Source organism: Xyrauchen texanus, chromosome 49 (assembly GCF_025860055.1).
Source record: "Xyrauchen texanus isolate HMW12.3.18 chromosome 49, RBS_HiC_50CHRs, whole genome shotgun sequence".
Classification (NCBI taxonomy): Eukaryota; Metazoa; Chordata; class Actinopteri; order Cypriniformes; family Catostomidae; genus Xyrauchen; species Xyrauchen texanus.
Window position 1 is genome coordinate 8,587,914 of NC_068324.1, and position 20,660 is coordinate 8,608,573.

The 20,660-nt window shown below is 37.6% G+C and overlaps 1 protein-coding gene across 3 annotated transcripts in view; it reads right to left on the reverse strand.

Annotated features, from left to right (window-relative positions):
- The window catches only part of ckap5 (cytoskeleton associated protein 5), a 34,237-nt gene extending 14,217 nt beyond the window's left edge, over positions 1-20,020 (reverse strand). For all 3 annotated transcript variants that reach the window (XM_052123097.1, XM_052123095.1, XM_052123094.1), the window contains exons 1-23: positions 19,893-20,020; positions 17,247-17,332; positions 16,527-16,720; positions 13,560-13,766; positions 13,215-13,386; positions 11,489-11,621; positions 11,274-11,374; positions 11,077-11,190; positions 10,883-10,987; positions 7,805-7,894; positions 7,548-7,712; positions 7,309-7,437; positions 7,072-7,227; positions 6,188-6,286; positions 5,790-5,900; positions 5,585-5,677; positions 5,310-5,495; positions 5,079-5,173; positions 4,925-4,982; positions 1,543-1,668; positions 951-1,090; positions 615-789; positions 297-410 (exon numbers count right to left, since the gene is read on the reverse strand). In XM_052123097.1, the coding sequence (XP_051979057.1) occupies positions 297-410; positions 615-789; positions 951-1,090; positions 1,543-1,668; positions 4,925-4,982; positions 5,079-5,173; positions 5,310-5,495; positions 5,585-5,677; positions 5,790-5,900; positions 6,188-6,286; positions 7,072-7,227; positions 7,309-7,437; positions 7,548-7,712; positions 7,805-7,894; positions 10,883-10,987; positions 11,077-11,190; positions 11,274-11,374; positions 11,489-11,621; positions 13,215-13,386; positions 13,560-13,766; positions 16,527-16,720; positions 17,247-17,303 (2,820 nt within the window). In that variant the 5' untranslated portion in view covers positions 17,304-17,332; positions 19,893-20,020. The remainder of the gene's footprint in view (positions 1-296; positions 411-614; positions 790-950; positions 1,091-1,542; positions 1,669-4,924; positions 4,983-5,078; positions 5,174-5,309; positions 5,496-5,584; positions 5,678-5,789; positions 5,901-6,187; positions 6,287-7,071; positions 7,228-7,308; positions 7,438-7,547; positions 7,713-7,804; positions 7,895-10,882; positions 10,988-11,076; positions 11,191-11,273; positions 11,375-11,488; positions 11,622-13,214; positions 13,387-13,559; positions 13,767-16,526; positions 16,721-17,246; positions 17,333-19,892) is intronic.
- Positions 20,021-20,660: the final 640 nt, after the last annotated feature.

Below are 20,660 nucleotides of genomic sequence, written 5' to 3' on the forward strand. Positions count from 1 at the left end.
AATAGAAAAATATCTTAGCTTAGTAGGTCCTTAATGCAAGTGAATGGAGATTTCTCTTTTGAAGCTCTAAAAATCACAGTCAGTCAGCATAAACGTAGATACGACTCCAGCGATTAAATTAATGATTCCTAAAGCAATATGATAATTTATTTTTCTTCAAATGTGTTCTGGTGAAAAAAGAAAGTAATACATACCTGGGATATCATGAGGGTGAGTAAATAAAACAAATGTTCATTTTTGGGTGAACTATCCCTTTAAATGAATGGAAAACAAGTTCAACACTGTGCATTTTATACCTTGCTGTCTCCTAGAACAGTAATAATGGGGATTCCCAGGTTCTTGATGTGCTGTTTAAGAGCTGGACCCATGGCAGTGGCTATCTGCTGCAGAATACCAAGAGTCTGCTGAACCTATGGACACATTTTATTTTGTGATTACAATATGTACTTTTACATACAACAAAAAAATACATTAAAACAAATACACATCTGGATGAAAATGGGGACTTTTAAAAACTATGGGGCAAATAGTAAGCCAAATTAAAATTTTAATCCATAGCATTCAATTCAAATTTCTCATTTATGACAACATTGTGTGAACAGAGTCTGCATTACCAGTATTTTGTTGGAGTCATTGAGACGTCCCCTCAGTGCCAAGGGCAGATCGCCAATGTTAGCCTGGATGAATTTGGCCTCAGAAATGACAGCTGTCACCTCATCAAGCCCTTCCTTTCTGATCTTCCAGTTTTTATCTCCGATCTTAGACACCATGTCCAATGTGATTTTATCACTGTCAATGAGAAAACATTGAGTCACAAATGCAAACTCTACCCTTTAAATTGGACAATTCTACAAAAATGATGCTACATTTTTGCTGGTATACAAAAGTTGTCTAATGGATACATTATCTAATCAAAAGGAATTTGTATTTGTACTGGCACACTGACTGACCCGATGTCAGTTCTGGGCAGCAGGTCCATGATGTCTCCAGCTCCACCATCAACTTCCTCTTCCTCAGCCTTCTCTCCCTCCTCATCACCTCCAGCTTTCTTGGCACCACGGAAGGGTGCAGGAGGAGACTGGCCCTGCATCTAAAGGAGGATGAAAAGGCAAAAAGGTCAGACATCAAAAGAGAATGCCTTAACTTGTATATACACACACAAGTTAGACAGAAAATACACTGGCAACTATTGACTAGCAAATTAGTTTCATTTAGAGTTTAAACAAATAGTTTTTCAATTCACAAAGTATCTACTTTGATCAAGGTACATATATTAATATATTAAAGAGCTTATTACATCCAGTGAAAATCAAAAGAGACACAGTCCTTTATAAACTACTTGATTTAAGCTAGAGGATGGGGCTTGCAATGCAAAAACAATATAATACAAAAACAAATAGGTGTGGTCAAGACGATCAATATTTGGGTATAAAAAAAGGATTTTAATGAGAGCACAAAAGCCCATCAATCAAGGCCAAGTATTTGAAAGGGTCACTTCTCAACTGCTATTGAACCTCTAAAATTCAAAAAGGAAATGTTTACCTTTTCAAACTCTGCATCTATTTGCGAAAGCAGGGCAGGTTTTTCATCTTCAAAGAACATGCGCAGGGGAGCCCCCATATACAAGAACATGACTCCAAGCAGAGTGATCGCTGATGTCCTCACAGCCTGAAATTAGCATGAAAGTAGCTAATTACGGGCCATTACAAATACATTAGGCCAGACATATCAACATGAATTACAGTTTGACTAAAAGGCCAGGATGCCATCTATATTTCAGGCAAGAATGCTCACTAATCACTGTACAGGGTTGCTGTAGTGTTTTTAAAATAAAATGTAAGACATTAAGACCTTTTTCAAGACCTGAACAAATAAAATGAATACTCTATCCACATACCAAAACAAATCAACACAATCTCAAAATAATGTATCAGACTCTTAAAACAGGCAGGGGCACACATTCAACATAGCCTTAACATCGCTCATCAGTAAAATAGGGTAGGCTATATGCAAGTTTAAAAACTCAAACCAATTTTAGTGTGATATATACATGGAAAACATGTCTTATGTACCACTATATAAATAGATACAAATTAGAGGTCGACTGATATTGGATTGTGCCGCTTCGATAATGGGTAAAAATTATAAATCGATTTTTTTCAAATTGGTAGCCGATATAAAATTTTCTTAGGCTTTTTTTCTTGTGATGAGGAGCAGCAGAAAGAGGCTACAAGAATCCAAATTCAAGAATCCGAATTTGATTCATAGCGTTGACCGTTTAACTTTAAAGGCACTTTAACTTTGAAATACACCGGGGATGGTTTGCAGTTGAACAAACATGACAGACGCTGCATCTGTGATTATCTGGGGGTACTTTAGCAAGGATGGAATTGGGCAGATTCATCTTTGTGAAGGACACATGAAAATCAAGCCATGTACAAGGTTATCCTGGAAGAAAAATTGCTTCCTTCTGCTCTGACAATGTTCCTCCAACTCTGAGGATTGGTTTTTCCAGCAGGACAATGTTGGATGCCACACAGCGAGGTCAATTAATGTGTGGCTGGAGAAGCACTGGATCAAGACCCTGTCATGGCCAGCCCAATCTCCAGACCTGAACCCTAATGAAAACCTCTGGAATGTGATCAAGAGGAAGATGGATGGCCACAAGCCATCAAACAAAGCTGAGCTGCTTGAATGTTTGCGCCAGGAGTGGCATTATGTCACCCAACAGCAATGTGAAAGACTGCTGGAGAGCATGCCAAGATGCATGAAAGCTGTGATTGAAAATCAAGGTTATTCCACCAAATATTGATTTCTGAACTCTTCCCAAGTTAAACCATTAATATTGCGTTGTTTAAAAATGAATATGAACTTGTTTTGCATTATTCGAGTTCTGAAAAAAACTGCATCTTTTTTGTTATTTTGACCAGTTGTCATTTTCTGCAAATAAATGATCTAAATGACAATATTTTTATTTGCAATTTGGGAGAAATGTTGTCAGTAATTTATAGAAAACAAAACTTGTAATTTTACTAAAAACACATGCATATAAATGGTAAAATTGAATTGATAGAAACTGATAATTTTGCAGTGGTCTCTTTTTTCCAGAGCTGACTATACACATATACGTGTATATATATTTTAGACGCTTATGTTTGTTCATTTATGTGCATGTCTGTTTTACATACAAGAAAACATTCTTCCTATAATGTTGTACATTTAATACATGGTGAATGTTTTAATAAGGATAGGGACATTTTAGAGAGAGTTAAGTTTGGTTTGTGTAATCTTAAAATTATTGCACACATCACTGAGTGAACATCAGGCACACTCTCCACAAGAAGACCTGTGTTGAGTAGATGTATGATGGCGTGCTTATCAATATGGTAGGAAGCACCGATTGATTTTTTTTTTATTTTGGATTTTTTTCTCAAAGGAGAGAGCAAATGGAGTTTTATAATTGTATTATTTCTAGATTATAAATTACATGAGAAATAATTAATGAAGGGATGTTAAAATGAGATTTGAGGAATCTGTTGTGTACATTGACAATTTAACAATGACCGGAAGTGCGTCACTAAGCGCCAGCGTTTGCTTCTGTAACATGCCTCAATTTTATGAGGTAGTAGTATGTCCTAAACCTTGCACATTGCTACATACTTAAATGTGTACTGTTCCATTACAAAAACAGTACACTGTTAGGGCATAGTATAAGGAAGCGAATTGGGACATAGCACTGCAGTTCTTTTCGGGCGATTCATGAAAAAGATCAGTTTCTAAAGAGTCATTTGTTCACAACTCTCTCGCACTGGCAGACCTGCCAACCTTGGACATTTTTTTTGGAGTACCATCAGTGTGACGGGGCACGGGGTTTGATAACATACCATGTTTTGCTCAACAGGCATTGTTCTGTGCACACCGCGAGTGAAAGAAGCATGAAATCATCCTTCAGATAAACGCTTATTAAATAATTGTGTTAATAATTATTTTTTTTAAGTAATGATAAAAACAATATAACGCAATGTGTAAATAACATTGTGAATTCAATATCAACAGACTAGTCGACTATCATTTCCAATGCCGACTAGCAGCAGCTGTACCATTTAGTCGACTATTTTCAAACATCCCTAATTTTCATATGTAAAAAAATAAATAATAATTAAAAACAATTATGTTGTGATGTAAAATTCCATCAGTTCAATAATTCAACTTTCCACATCCACCACAACCAGTTTACCTTAAGGAGTTAGAAGTACAGTGACTACTGTACTGTCCTCGCTCACTTAAGACATCAGTAAAACAGGGGGATCGAGCAGGATTTTGTGTTGTTGACGATTTGCAGTCTCTTATTAATGATAGGCGCATTTGTCAATCATACCCGATTGCTATTTGGGGAATGAGCCCAGTGCTATGATTGGTCGAACTCTTCTTTTGCTTTTGCTTGATTTGAGTACTGCGCGTGCACAGAGGCGTCACCAGGTTTTTGCGTAGTTTAGAGTGACAAATCGTACCAGCGTACTTGGGAGGTCAAAATGCGTACCCGCTATGCAAAATGCGTACAGGTTGGCAAGTCTGCACTGGATTTGTTGTTGGATGTGGTGCAACGAGCTTGAGAGAAATACAGCACAGGCGTTTATTTAATTAAATCATATTCTTTTTAAGTTTGATAACCACATAAGGTCATATCACAATTCTGGTCTTTCCACTCCCAAATTTAAGATCTCTTTAAATTTAAATTAAGACTTTTGTTGTATCATTTAAGATATTTAAGACTTTAAACCTTACATTTTGGAAAACGGAATAATAAAAAATAAATAAGACTTAAGGATCCGTGGGAACTCTGTTTTATTTTTTTGGCTATAGCAAAGACAAAAATGACAATGGAAGTTTGGTTTTGATGTCCATGACTAACAGAATTACTCACCGGATTTGTAGCACCCAGAGCAGTTTTGACATTGCTGATGAATGCCTTCACATTTATTCTGAATAATGGGGAAGATTATTCAGAGTTAGAAGCAATTAAAAGATGAACTGTGTGTGGGAAAAGAAAAATGGACATCCAGGTGTGCAGTGCTCACCCTGCAAATCCAAACTCCTTCATAGCATTGGCCAACCAGTTCAATGTCTCTGCTTGGTTTTTAGGATTCTTCTGAGCAAAAGCCATTGAGACCACCTGATGAATGAAATAAAAAATAACTTCCACAATTTGGACAAGAATTACAGCAGTACCATGGTATGAGAGTGAATCTCTTGAAGCTTGTCAAGTACATGTCCGAGACATATTTTGGAAATCACTGCAAATCACCAACCTGTTCAGCAGTCCATGGTAGAGAACAGGACTCCCCAATCGCAGTCAGAGCTTCTTTAGCATTACTTCCACATTTCACATCTCCAATCTTATCGACAAGACCATCCAGAACCACCAGTGCAGACGTCTTTGAGAAAGACCCCTTTTGTGCGATTAGACCCACAATGTGCAGCTTCATTTGCATGACCTAGAAAGGGAGAGATCTCAGTAACCAGTCCCAGAACAAATAGCAAAATCTGATAATTATGAACGGTCATACATTTTCAAGACAACTACCTGAAAGTTGGTTTCTTTCCATCCTGGTTTCTTAGCCAGCATCTTGACCAGAGACTGGCAGGGCATTTCAGATTTGTCCATCTGTTCCACTGCCTGAGGAAAACATGATCAAGTTTAGAGCACAAGTTTATATACCAAGTTTAAATCAAATTACAAAAAACTCAAACATCAAAAAAGGTAGGGAGATATGCAAGCCATGACTCACTCTCTGAAACTCCTCCATGCTAGCGAGTCTCTCCTTCCAGTTGCCGCTGTCCAGCAGCTGCATACAGGTGGCTGGGAGCACAGCAGCCGCTTTCTCTTCACACACTTCTAGCTGATGTGTTTAAACAAAACAGTTAGGGGCCCTTTTGGGCCAAACAAGTTTATCATAAAAAAAAAAAAAAAGTGTGTCCACGTTTAAATGGAAAACTATAGAAAGAGTGCAGTCGAACAAAACATGTTCAAGTGTGAACAGCCCCTTAAGAGAAGGAACTATAATCGTCAAACTGATTAGGTCAAACAATTGTCAAATTCTCAGTTAAATACTTAGTATGCCAAAACAAAAAGACATTTTACAAATATTAAATCAGCCAATGCAAAGAACTAAAATTGCAGACTTACAGATAACTCAGTCTCTACTACTTCCTTAGTATCTTGAGTTTTCTTGGACTTTCCACTGGGAGCAGAGGCAGGTTTGCCCTTCTTCATGGGTCCAGCAGCCTAGTAAAGTTCATGAACATGAAACAAATCAGTCAAGGTGGAGCTTCTATTACTTACATCTCTCTTAAAGGGACATTTCACCCAAAAATTATAAACCTCTCATCATTTACACACCATCTCAGATGTGTATGACTTTCTTCAGCAAAACACAAAGATTTTTAGAGGAATATTGCAGCTCTGTAGGTCCATCCAATGCAAGTGAATGGTGATCAGACCTCTGTAGCTCCAAAAATCACATAAGGGATACAAAAGTAATCCACAAGACTCGAGTGGTTAATTCCAAATCTTCAGAAGCAATACAATAGGTGTGGTTGAGAAACAGATCAAAATATAATCATTTTTTCACTTTTACATCTGAAAGTGGAGATCTAGAGCAAAAAAAAAAAAAAAAAGACTTAAATATTGTTTTGTTTTTCACCTACACCTATCACACTGCTTCTGAAGATATGGATTTAAACAACGGAGTCATATGGATTACTTTTATGTTTCCATTCACTTCCATTGTATGGATCTACAGAGCGGAGATATTTTTCCTAAAAATCTGTGTGTTCTGCTGAAGAAAGACAGTCATATACATCTGGGATGGCATTAGGGTGAGTAAATGTTAAAATAATTTTCATTTTTGGGTTAATTATCCCTTTAAATATACAACAACAGATAGTATTAACTAACTTTTGTGGTACACAAAATTTAGAGCTTGTACTAATGGATAATGCAAATTTAATGGCAACACTGCAGGATTAAACAAAATCAAGGCTGATTGTCCCTCTAAGAAACACATTTACCTTTGCTGGCGGAGCTTTCTTGGGAGGGCCGGAGGGTTTGGCAAGCACTTCAACAGGTGGGGGGGCTTTAGCAGCTGGTTTCTCTTTCTTCTCTCCTCCTGCACTACCAACTTTCTTTCCTCCAACAAGCTCCACTTTATCAGCACATTCTTTTATCTATTTAAGCATGAAACAAGAAACAATTATGTACTGTTTGCAAGACCAACCATGCATAGTGCAGAGCAAAATGTGTTTTACCTTTTCCAACTTGAGCTTATCAATATCTGCCAGGAACGGATTGACCGCTTTCTCCCCTACCACCTTCATGGCTGTACCCAAAGCCTCAAAAGCAGCATCTCTGACCTCTGGAGCAGAATCATTCACTTGCTGTACAAAAACAGGAGGGACAGCATCTTAATCTCAGTGTCAAGAAGATGCTTTCGGAAACAAATGTCCGAATTGGTGTTTAAATGAGTTTATTGCATATGAACCTATACCTTGAGGAACGCTGCACAAAAGGGCTTCAGAACGCTTTTTGGCAAAGTGCTCAGGGTACAGTGCCGGAAACTTCTGGCAAGGAAAAGTGAAGCCTGTTGCTTGATGGAGGGGTTCTTGTTGTCCATTACTGCCAGAACATCCTCACTGATGTTCTGCAGAGTGGTCTGTAGTGTAATTGGATAACACATGGCCACACTTCAGTAAAAACTGATAAGACACTTTAAGATGGAGAAACATTTTAAAAGTCTTAACTCACAGTAAGGAACACTGCATCAATGGCCTCCTGCAAGGCCTGGACCACCTGAGGTTTCTTCTCCTTAAACTTCTCCAGGAAAGTTGGCACCACCTTTACAAGATTCAGAAAAGACATTTAGGAATAAGTGGAGCAGTAGGGTTGTGCGACTTGGCTTCAAAGATTATATCTCTATTTTTCAGCCTATTACAATATATCGATACAATGATACAATATATCGTCATATTTGATATATTTCTCAAGAGTTATGTATTTGCTTTGAAATCCTTTTTTTTTTTCCTCCTCGATCAGAGGAACCATCATTTCATCCAAAGAGCCATTGTAGCAAAGTAGATTTAAAATAAAAATTATGAAGATTACATTCAAGTAGATTTAACAAAAATAATGGAAGCATGTTTTCCCCATAGATTTTAAATTGTGAATGAACATGGTGTGCAAAAACCAAAAAGCATTTTTTGGAACCCAGTTGAATATTGCATAATACTAATTTATTACTGTGGGACACGGTAACGTTTATTATAATTATGGCTGTCAATCGATGAATTTTTTTAAATCAAATTACACGGTGTCCCGATTAATAAAATCGCAATTAATCGCATATACAAATATTTGTTGAGAAAGCCCCTCATAACAATAATTCAAAATATGATGAAATAATTATACATGGTTCTTTAAATATTAAAAAATAAATAAACCAAAAAATATTCAGATAATTAAAATGCATTACATTCTTGGGGCAGAAGAGTTAATCATAAGACAATACAAAAAGCGGCTTTAGAATACAATGTATTGTTTACTACCATATTATTGATCATAAGTCAATCATTGGCATACAGTTCACAGCAATCCATTTCGCATCAGCTCGAGATTTATTAGGAGGGCTTGTTTAAGGAGCCGTCAATGTACACCTGCGTCAGACATGCTTGTGCAGCATCTCATGTGCGTTGCATCATAAACAAATGTTTTAGGTCACTGTTTCAAGTTAAATATAGTTTAAGGTCACTGTTTCAAGTTAAATATAGTTTAACACTTAGAACACATCTTGAGATCCATTAGTACGAATTTGCGAATTTCACTTACTGCCCTCTAGAGTAAACAGGTGGTACTACAAGCCTGCATTTCTCAGGAATCTTCCTTATTACGGTCCAAATTATTTTTAATAAAATTAAAAATCACACTGAATTAACATGTTAAATGTTAATTCAATTATTATAATTAAAGCCCTAATTATTATAATTCATTATTATGTTGAGGATTAGATTTGTGCTGTACCCAAGTAATATATTTCTGTTCTATTGACTTAACCTTCACCTGGAGCTTTTATTTTGACACTGCAAGTGCGGTGTATTTGACTGTTTTCAATGTTCTGCATCGGATGAACCATGGTCATCTCCATTTCTGTTCTACCATGCCACCTTTGTAGATTTGTCAGCAGGTTGTAGCAGTTACTAATATTTAGAATTGTGCAAATGCTTGAACAACATGCAGTGCTTTGATTCCTTAATGCACGTGAACTGCGCTGGAAACATCATTAGCCCCGCTCATGCAAAGATAACCGCATCACCAGTTAAATCGGAGGAGCACATGTTTATGCCTTTAAATGGCAACCTTTTGTGGTTTAAAAGTCATATGACCAACTAGTCATTTTTATGTTATTCTGATTAACTGACCCTTCACTAAGCTCCGCCCCCTTGGTTATGGTCGCTCGCTGACAAGTTCTGCAGAACTCCCCATAGGAATGGATGGGAGATTGCATTCAATGGAGCAGTTCTCAAACTATTCTCAAACAGAATAGACAATATTTTTACTTCGGCTGGAATAAACAGTGACATTGTAAGGCATATTGATCTGACATTTCTGCTAAATAAATTGTTAAATTACACAGTAATTTTCTTATCAGACACTTGAGAGTAATTTCATAGCGATTCCACGGTTGATAACATTAGTGTATGTGAACAGAACCGCTTATGTCTCATGATATGCTCACTTTGATGCTGTAAACTATTTACTACTCGCCTTTACTTAGACCTGAAACAATACATAAATACATTGTTAAGTTATTAGCTTCTGACTTACCTCGGAGCAAATGTTATTCATGCTCATTTTGGAATGAGGGGTATTAAAGTTGAATCTATTAGTACGCTCTTCTCAACATTTAAAGATTTTATTAAAAGAAAGCAGCGTGTATCCTCTCTGGTTACCTCGTGTTGTTACTGCAAGTGACCCAACAACCATATGTTATACATTTTTGGATCATTTGATAAAATCCCACCTACAACACCTCACACACACACACATTACTCCCATTGGCTCTCATTGGAAAATAGCACATGAGTGTCAGAGTAATGGCGGCCATGCAACAGTAGCTAAAAAAGGATTGTCAGAAATGCTTAGCGGGGATTAGCGGAGGGCACTAAAGGATCATGAAATGAGTCTACTACTGTGCTCTATGAAAGTTAATGGCCAAATAAAAGGAGCATTAAAGTCAACGCAATATTTATGATATTGCTTAACCACTCTACATTCTTCCATTGCATCTTTTACAACCACTTCTAAGGCTGGAATGACAGTGGAAGTGCTAGGTTTTTAGAACCTTCTATGCTCCTCCTTTTGTATGCTTCTATGAAGATACAAACTCATAATCCCATCTTGCATTGCAACGAAAATATGGCGGCACGCATAGCCAGCAAGTGCATTCGCACTCGCACCTAATGTATAATTATCAATCATTATAAACATCTAAAAAACACATTATATGTTTGATAATACATATGACATTCGGTGCTCCTGCACCGAATGTCCAGATGAAATAATCTGTCCTCCAGTGCATCTGCTATGAAGTGTAAGGTAACATTTATTTTAATTACAGCGCACACTGATCAGTCAGTACAGGAGAAACTCACGTGTGAAAAGGTTAACTTTATATAGTCAGCAAAATAATCAAGATTATGTAGTGAAAATTTTATATATAGCCCAGCCCTGCAGAGCAGACATCAAATAATCTAAAAACAATGAGCTGGAAGTTTATTGTGAGTAGCCAGAAACATAGGCCTTGAGTCGAAAACCTTATTGAGCACTTACTTGACCTGCATATGTTCCAAACTTCTTCCTCAGTCCTGCTGCCAGTCCAGCCAGGCATTTGGCTGCCATGGACACTAGCATCACATTGGCATCTTTCCCAACAACCTACAACAATGAAAGAGGAGTTTTTAAATGGCCATGTTCACAGAGGAATTTCCATTCCTCAAGAGTGCCACTCTGAATAGGCCGGTTACCTTCTTTAGTGCTCGGACCAGGTCCCCATAGTCTCCATTCTCTAGTTTTGGATTCTTTGTCAAGGCTTCTACTGCCTCCAACGCTTCCTTCCTCTCCTGCCATTTCTTTGCTTCCTGAGAGGATCAACAACACAAAAATAAAAGGAATTGAATTAAATATTTTTTTTTCTATTTATTTAAACATACTTTTGACTTACGATTTTTTCATAGAAGTCTTTTGGGAGTTTTGAAAGGATCTCGACAGCTTCCAAGAGCTCATATGGATCCACCTGCACTACGGTCTCCTCCTCATTGTCTCCTGTATGGATAGTAAGGAAATTAAAATGCAAACCACAGCAATGGCCATCCACAGTATGGTTACATTGCTATCATGATATAAACCTCAAGTCGATATTCAGGCACAAATACTTACCATCTTCCTCATCACCTCCTGCAGCATGTTGCTGCTCAAACTTAGCCTTCAGGTCCTGCTGGGAGCGTAGGAACCTGGTCTGCTTAGGAGCTGCAGTTGGCAGTTTCACCCATTCTTCTTCCAACTCCTTTAACTAAAAGAAAAAGGTTACAAGGAGTCATTTAACCTTAACCTGGGATCTTTGATGAGAGATGTACATGTTTCTAGATGCACAGATCTAGAGAACTGGAATTCTTTAACTAAGTGAGCCCCCATGTCCACATGCATGGACGTTGTATTTTGGCTTTACTATATGCAACATTTATGCATTTGGCAGATGCTTTTATCCAAAACGACTCTGTCCCTGTAATAAATGCACTATTACCCTGGAGCAACCTGGAGTTAAGTGCCTTGCTCAAGGACACAATGGTGGTGGCTTTGGGGATCGAACCAGCGTCCTTCTGATGAACATTTATGTGATTTAGCCCACTACACCACCATGTGCCCACAGGCAATGTTGTTGCCGGTGATGTCTGGTAAGGGCCTGCCTTACAACAGGCCTACAAACCCTCAGTCCAGCCTCTCTCAGCCTATTGCGGACAGTCAGAGCACTGATGGAGGGATTGTGCATTCCTGGTGTAACTCCGGCAGATGTTGTTGCCATTCTGTACCTGTCCCGCAGGTGTGATATTCGGATGTACCGATCCTGTGCAGGTGTTGTTACACATGGTCTGCCATAGCGAGGATGATCAGCTGTCCTTCCTGTAGCGCTGTCTTAGGCGTTTCATAGTATGGACATTGCAATTTATTGCCCTGGCCACATCTGCAATCCTCTTGCTTCCATGCAGCATGCCTAAGGCACGTTCACGCAGATGAGCAGGGACCCTGGGCATCTTTCTTTTGGTGTTATTCAGAGTCAGTAGAAAGGTCTCTTTAGTCTCCTAAGTTTTTATTAGTGACCTTAATTGACTACTGTCTGTAAGCTGTTAGTGTCTTAATGACCGTTCCACAGGTGCATATTCATTAAATGTTTATGGTTCATTGAACAAGCATGGAAAACACTGTTTAAACACTTTACAATAAAGATCTGTAAAGTTATTTGTATCTTTACAAAATTATCTTTAAAATACAGTGTCCTGCAAAAAGGGAAGCTTCTTTTATTGCAGATGGTATATTTGATTAATTTATAATATTTTTTATCATCTGACAAGACAGTTAAACATTACAGGGAACTGTTGAGGAAAGAGAAATTGAAACAGGCGAGCACTTTAACATTATGAGCTCAGAATCGTCTGCCGCTGCTTTGATATGAAGACAGTTTAAATGACACTGTGTTGTGCCTATTAATGCAGTGACACAATGGCACGTAACAAAAATCGTGACTGGTCGTTTACAAGTCTCAGTTGCTTCACATGAAAGCACGTGATTTTATGCACTTCAAAAATAAAATACAATTTAATAGGCCAATGCTGATAATTACAAAAGTCAGAACATCTGCCGATTTATTGGTCGACCACTAATGTGAACATCAATTTTTGGAAAAACTGTTTGCTCTAGAATTTTTTTGGCTTGTTTATCAGGTGCTACTAGTAGAAAATGCACACAGCAATCACACCCACACCTGGATCTAAGGAGGTTAAGAAAATGTGGTGTTTCTACAAATATATAAAAAAAAGGGTTGTTGAGGTTTCTTTACTGATCTGAGCTCAGATTAGAGGACTCTCCATTGAGAATAGGAGTCTCTCACCTGTACAGAGTTTATGCTCTGAAGGGGAGGTCGCAGTGCATCACGGATCCACCTGTAGATCTCCACAGCTAGTAATTTGGCCTCATCTCGAACTGCCTTTTCTCGAGACTCAAACAGTTTTGGCAACAACTTCACTACAGGCTTAAGGGTAATGATCTTGGATCCAAATTCACTGCAAAGGAGAAAAATACAAAATAACTGCTTTAAAGTGCTCTATATAGCACATTAAACTTTTGCTGAAGCATTTCAGTCAATAAGTGTCATTTTGAATGACACATTTCCTTCAGTGTTGGGGTTAACAGTTCTAAGAACGCAAACACACACAAAGAGATTCTGCCTACTCACCAAAGTGCTTTCCTTAGCGTTTCAACACAAGCAACAACAACCTTCGGGTTCTTATTATCCAGACCTTTGATCAGCTCATCTTGGACCACCTCTGCTTTCTCAATCTCTATGTACACGAGGCAGATGTCAGCCCCCAGCTCCTTGGCTCGAGCTTTGGGCTGGTTGAACACTTTTCCAACCACTCCAGAAACCACTTCCCCTGTTGTTCTGCAAGACATGACTCATTGCCATTAGAACCCATTAAGAGACTGTGGACACTGGGCCAACAAACTGATGTTTCAGATTATCCTTTAGCAGCAAGAAAGTAAATACTTGGGTCTATATCTCAAGTTCATATATGCTTTGCCTACTCAGGACAACATGAACATGAAGTATCTTCAATATCTTCCCATTTATTACCAACGGTGGAACAAATGGCTCCAAAACAGATTCCAACCTGCTATATTAAGACAATCACAAAGACGCCACTCAGTAATGGAAAGTAGTAATGGCAGCATGGGTTTAGAACCTGTTTTGGCAGCACATTGCCATGGCAAAATAAGTAACCAGGATAAAAAACATTTAAAAAAATAATTGCAATAAAAGCTCTTTAACCTGAGTGACCAAGTAGGGAGCAAAACCACAATGACAAATACTATGCAACAAAACAACTGGCAAAAGAAAAAAAAAACAATTTTTTTTACTGAGGTGCTTGTTTTCCGTATTAATTGGGAAATGCTGAGCTATACTTACAATTCATTATTGTCTCCCAACTAAAGAGAAAATCAAAAAAAGTTAAAGCTCCATTTTGGTCTAACTGGGTTGAAGACTTTCCTAACTGTTAAACTAGACACCTACTTGGCCAAATGACTCCCCCTCTGTCCAAAAATAGACTTACATCAGGTATCATATTCCTGCTTTGTTCCAAATCTCAACAGCATTAAATGGTAAACAAAAAGCTTTTCCAAAAATGTTCTGCATATGTTCTTTAGGTAACATAAATAATAGACTGCTACTCTGTGATTGAGGGAAAAGCAAAAGTTGCAGCTAAACCTCAAAGGATGAAATCAGTTGTTTATAAAACTCCTTGAAAATAAAGTCAAAGTGAACAGGTATGGTAGTGTCAAAAGGGACAAAGCTTTTTTTTTTTTTTTTTGTAAATTCACTTGACATGTACTTTTCATAAGTCCCATTCAGATAAATGTGGAAAATACTGAAAATTAAATTATTCGATTAAAACCCTTCTCCTTCAGCTTTCAAATCTCATGCACAGTTCTACATATTCAAACTTAACATTTCAAGATCCGTTACAACAGTATCAAAACTTTTTTAAATCAAACTTTTTGATGCCAAGGACCCCTAAATATGATGATCCCCTTGAGAAGGACTTTTATAAATATATTTTATATATTTATAAAAATACAACAACACATTCACACCTTTTCACAGAAATTTTCCACAGACCCCCTAGTGGCCCCCTGTACCCCAGTTTAAAAAGCCCTGGGATACAAGTCACACAAGAACCAAATGGTATTTGGCATCACTGATAGGGATGTGCATAACGATTCATTTCACTAGTGTTCTTTTGAGTCGATTAGTCTAAAAAGAAACCAAATCTTCAGAAAACAGTAAAAAGAACACCACTTAATTCTGCTGAAAAGGGGCATTTATCTGCAAAATGCTCACCTTTCATTATGATCGCTGTACATTAATTATAGAACATAACATGTATTCACTGAACCAACATTAGCAAATACAGGCATATTTATTGAAAACAATTGAATGAATAGTGCAGGACCAATAGAGCAACCCTAATAGCCTGTTATAAATGGAATTCACCAAGTAAAATATACTTAACATACTAAAAGTCAGAATATTGTTGAAAATAATTAACAGGCAAGTCAAATCTACGAGAAAAAAAAAAAAAATGCACTGAAAAGTTGCGCGTATTTCACGACACGCAGCCGTCCCAGTCATCTAATATGACAGCTTTTTGGTAAAGAACGTTAACCAATAATAGTTATAATGTAAAAAAATATATATATATTTGCTACAGGACGGAAAAAAATAGCAGTCGGCACCTCTTTGAAAATAGCCTTCTTAATCAGCAGATTTTAAAAAATGGCAAACCTAACCTAAACAGTCATTTTCTAGTCTAGTGACTCAAAAGCATACATTTTTTAATGAGCCATATTAACAAGTCAACATGGTCAGGTGAAAGACAGGACTTGACTCACCAGAGGCAACAATCCTGCACTTAAAGCCTGCTCAGTGGAAAAATAACTTGAGCACACACAGATTTAAAGATGACTCAAATGTGAACATTTTCATAGAGACTTGCATGCCAACATTTTGGAAATCTGCTTCCCTCACCACCACCGAAGTGATTTCATAGATTCTTTGTGGAGTTACTTGTTTTAGCAAGAGGGCATTTCCTGCATGCACCACGAATGAGGGGGAAGCAGCATGCTCAGCACGAGGTGAAATAAAACTTTGTAACTGCTCCAGATAACCTTTTTTTATATATATATATATTTGTAAAATTCAAATATTAGTATGACAGTAATTTAAGCACAGCCTTTGTAAAAATATAAAGCCAAACATAAGTATAAAAATGTTGAACAGTTTAATGGGGAAAAATATTAACTGACTAACATTTTGTTGACTAGCAGCATTTGAACTGTTTATTTGACTAGTCTCGCACATCCCTATTCACTGATATCAAACCTGGTGAAGCATCCCATATGAATATACACAAACGGCAAGAAGATGAGTGCCACAGTGATGTCATAAGAATGGGGGGTCATTTTTGGAGCTCAAAAGCCCCATTCACTTTATTTGTATGGAAAAGAGTAAAGATCTTCCACTGAGCTACAATACCAAATACATTGGTGAACAATCCCTTTAACCATACAATGTTTCTGTCTTTTATCAATCAAAACATTCAAATTTTCCCTCTAATTAATACATTAAATTAAATCTACTCACTTGCCAGCCAAATGTGCATTCTCAATATATGCAAGTGCTGCCTCTAGGCCTTTGAGTTGGGCTACGGCGTTGGAATCTGTTACGAATTTCTTGATAAGTCCAAGGTATTTGCCCCATTCCGGGCTCTTCTCATCCTGTATCCTCTGGAAAAGCTTCAGTGCTTCCTCGTATCCATTTAATCTGGCTTTCCAAATCTTAAAACAGAGCAGAACATCAATTATTGTGATGAACATCAAATTAAATGGGACTATGACTTGAGGTAACTGACCCACTTTCCTTTGAGGCAAATATGTTTACAGATGTATGCACATAAATGGGACCTTACAGTTTAAATCAGTTTTTTTTTTTTTTCCAGGGCACAGGAACACTTCAAGGACTAGATCGATCGATCGACAGATAGACAGACAGATAACACACACACACACACACACTCTCTTTTTCACTCCAGGACATGAGCAACTCTTTGGCTAACTGGTTTATGTATTATAGTGTGGGTGTTCAGAAAATTTCAAAGTAGCTTTGAAGTAAAAATCCTCACCTCCTGTTTCCATTATTTCATAAAGAAGGCCTTAATGAAATAAAGGCAAGCTTTTTGAACATGTCTTTGAAGACTAAAAGCAACAATTAGGGTGAGCAAACTGCTGACCTAGAAACAGTTTGACTTTTCAACCACAAGCAGACTTTTTAGAAACATTTATAAAAGCAGTCTGGATCACTCACCTTGTGTTCACATTTCTGGTCGATAGGTAACTTCATCCATTCACTGTCATCCCCCATGGCTTTTTCTGTCTGTCTTACCTATTCAACTGAACATGAAAGAAAAGGTTGGTTGTTGGCATGCCATACAAAGCAGAACAAAAAGGTACTTAGGACAGTTAACTTCACACATAAACCAAAGCTTGCAAAAGAATGAAAAAATATGCCTATTGTGAACAACCCAACTTTTAAACTCAACACAAAAAGATCACAAGTTTATCCATCATTTAAGCGAATCCAAATTTACGCCGTATTCATTTAATTTACCAAAGGTGCTGGGTTGCTGTTTAAAAGGTTAGTTAATCGAACAATCTCATGCCATCCCAGATGTGTATGACTTTCTTTCTCCTGCAGAACAAAGTAAGATTTTTTTTTAAAGAATATCTCAGCTTTGTAGGTTCATACAATGCAAGAGAATGAAAGCCCATAAAAGGCAGTATAAACAATCCACAAGACCGGTGGTTTAATCCATGTCGTCTAAAGCAATCCAATCCATTTTGGGTGAGAAACAGATCTAAATGTAACTCCTTTTGCACTACATCTTGCCATTGCAGTCTCTAAGAACAATCATGATTTCAAGATCGATTACACTTCCTATAGCTTAGCGCCTACACAGAACGCTAGAGGGCACTAAATCAAGATCACCAAGGATAATGCTGACGTCAAGATTTATAGTGAAAAAGGAGTTATATTTTAGTCTGTTTTCATCAAAAAACGATTGGATAACTTCAGAAGACATGGATAGAACCACTGAGGTATTTTTAATGCTGCCTTTGTGTTTTTGGAGCTTCAAAGTTCTTTTGCAATGTGCAAACCTACAGAGTGGAAATATTCTCCCAAAAATCTTTGTGAGTAAATGAGTATATTTTCAATTTTGGATTACCTATTCCTTTAACATCAGGAAATATTTTGATTTGGGGAATAAAGCTTTTTCTATTGAATAAGAAGTTTAATAATGATGCATGCCACAAATATCTTCAAGGAATAGATCACCCTAAAATGCTAATTTGCTTTTAATTTACTCCTCAGGCCATCCAAGATGTATATATGACCTTCTTTCTTCATCAGAACAGGATTTAGGATTTTTAGGAAAGCATCTCTGGTTTTTAGCTTCATCCAGTGCAATATAAAGAATTACTTTATAACTGGCTGCTACCTCAATAACTGCTGTGCATAGAGCACTAACTCATAGTATGTTATGTTTACATTTGGCATTTTTAGAAACTGTCATCTTTTTGCACTACTGTGTACTGGTTGGCACTGCACTGTCCATTACTGTGTCTATTGTCCTGTTCATTGTTATTAATTTATTGTACTGTCCCGTACTTTTTGCACACGTTTGCACGTGCACTTTACATAGGCATGTTATTTAGTCTGTGTAGTCTCATGTGGTTCTGGGTTTGTCCCATGTTGTTTTATGTAGCACCATGGTCCTGGAGGAACATTGTCTAGTTTCGCTGTGTCCTGTACTTACTGTATATGGTTGAAATGAGAGTAAACACCACTTGACTTGACTGAGTAGTAAATTATCAGCAAATTTTCATTTTTGGGAGAACTATACCTTTAATGATTCAAATGTATTATGTAAGAGCCAATTGAGAAGGGATGTCAAACCAGACAAGCTTGTCAAATAGCAAACAAAGAATTTCAACAACAATATCCTTAGGAACCAGAAACCTTTATGAAAGAACTTCAGGAGTTCACAGGAGTAATTTCAATTTAAAGCAAAAATGCACACACATTATCGAGATCTGAGGCTAAAGCAGAGCATCATCCACTAAAGCATCTCCCAGAAGAGCTTACTTTCATATTACATATTGATCCAAACTGAAAAGTAAATACTTAGACACAAAGGCTCTGGCCTTTAAGTGAGGTAAAACACCATTTACAAATCACATGTAAGAAAATAACATGTGAAGATGATGCATGCAGAAAGTGCCGTCAAATCCCGCCCAAAACAAACACAAAGCACGCAAAACTAGATATGTGCAATATTAACGCGTCCGTTTTAATGGCTTTTAACGGATTAAAGTGGTCAGCACTGCATCATAGGTGAAAATATTATCAGGGCGCAGGAGAGCCGTTAGTCGCTCGCAGCACAATCGCTGAGGCCGTCGGTTTTAACAACATAAAACGTTCAAATAAGTTCTTATTTTAAACACGACATCGCAAACTTACTACTTATTGCTTGTTAAAACTATACCCGCATATGATTTGATTATTTCTGATCTGTAAAAAGGATTAATTTTAAATATACCGGTTAGCAGTTAGCACACACGCGGGCCTGACTGACAGTCTATTAGTTCTGCAACAGCCTAAACCATCATAAGATACAAACAAATATCGCCATTTTAAACGCATCTTCCGACAACACTCGCAAACTGAAATTTGTTCATTATCATCTTAACTGGATTGCAAGGGGATGATACCATGTAAAACAGACTCACACTATTGTTGTCACAAGCACCTTGATACTATTCAGCCCGTCACTAAAACAGTCCCTAAAATGAACGCAGCGACCACTAATGAGTCAGAAATCACATAAAACGGCTTTCGTGCAATAATCGCCGATCTCTCACAGTCAAAGACAGACGGAGGGGTGTCATTTACCTGCTATCAGAGAGGGAAGACAGTGCGATGTTCATCAGCTGGGACCGATATTTGGTCATTACTCTCCCAGCTTTGAAACGCCTCCGAGGGCGGGGAGACAGAGGGAGGAGACGCCTGGCACTCTTCTTTCTTCTTCTTCTTCTTCTAATCCAGTGAGTTGCAAACCAGCTTTTTAGGTGCATACCGCCACCTCCTGAGTGTGAAGAGACTTCGGTGTAGGCTTAAATTAACGATTTCTTATATCCTGTTTTTAAGTCCACTGTTTATTATTAATTTAATAACTGCCTTTATAATTTTTCCATTAACTTGTCAGCCATTCTCTTTGTAGTTCTTTCATTCCTTGTACATATTTGGGACATATTGGCAACACATGTACTACCGTCTCCTTTACTTGACATAATTCACATAATCAAAGTCTTTCTAGCAAGTCAGTCCACTCTTTGCCATGTTTGGAATTCTCTCGGGTGGCTAAGGTTGCCACCCTTCCCGTAAAATACAGGACAAATCATATTTAAAGATAAAATGATATGTCCTGTATTTAATATGGTCAGATGGTGTCATGGTGAAATCGTCCCAGATCGCTAATTTAACATTGATATAAGTTGGAAAATTTGCCAATGGCTGGTAAAGGACCGTCCGAAAAGTCCACAAATGGTCCTAAAACTGAGTATTCTTTTCTATATAACTCAGAATCAGCCTTTTTGCCAAGTATGCTTACACATACCAGGAATTTGTCTTGGCCACAGGAGCTTCTATGCATAGCAATAC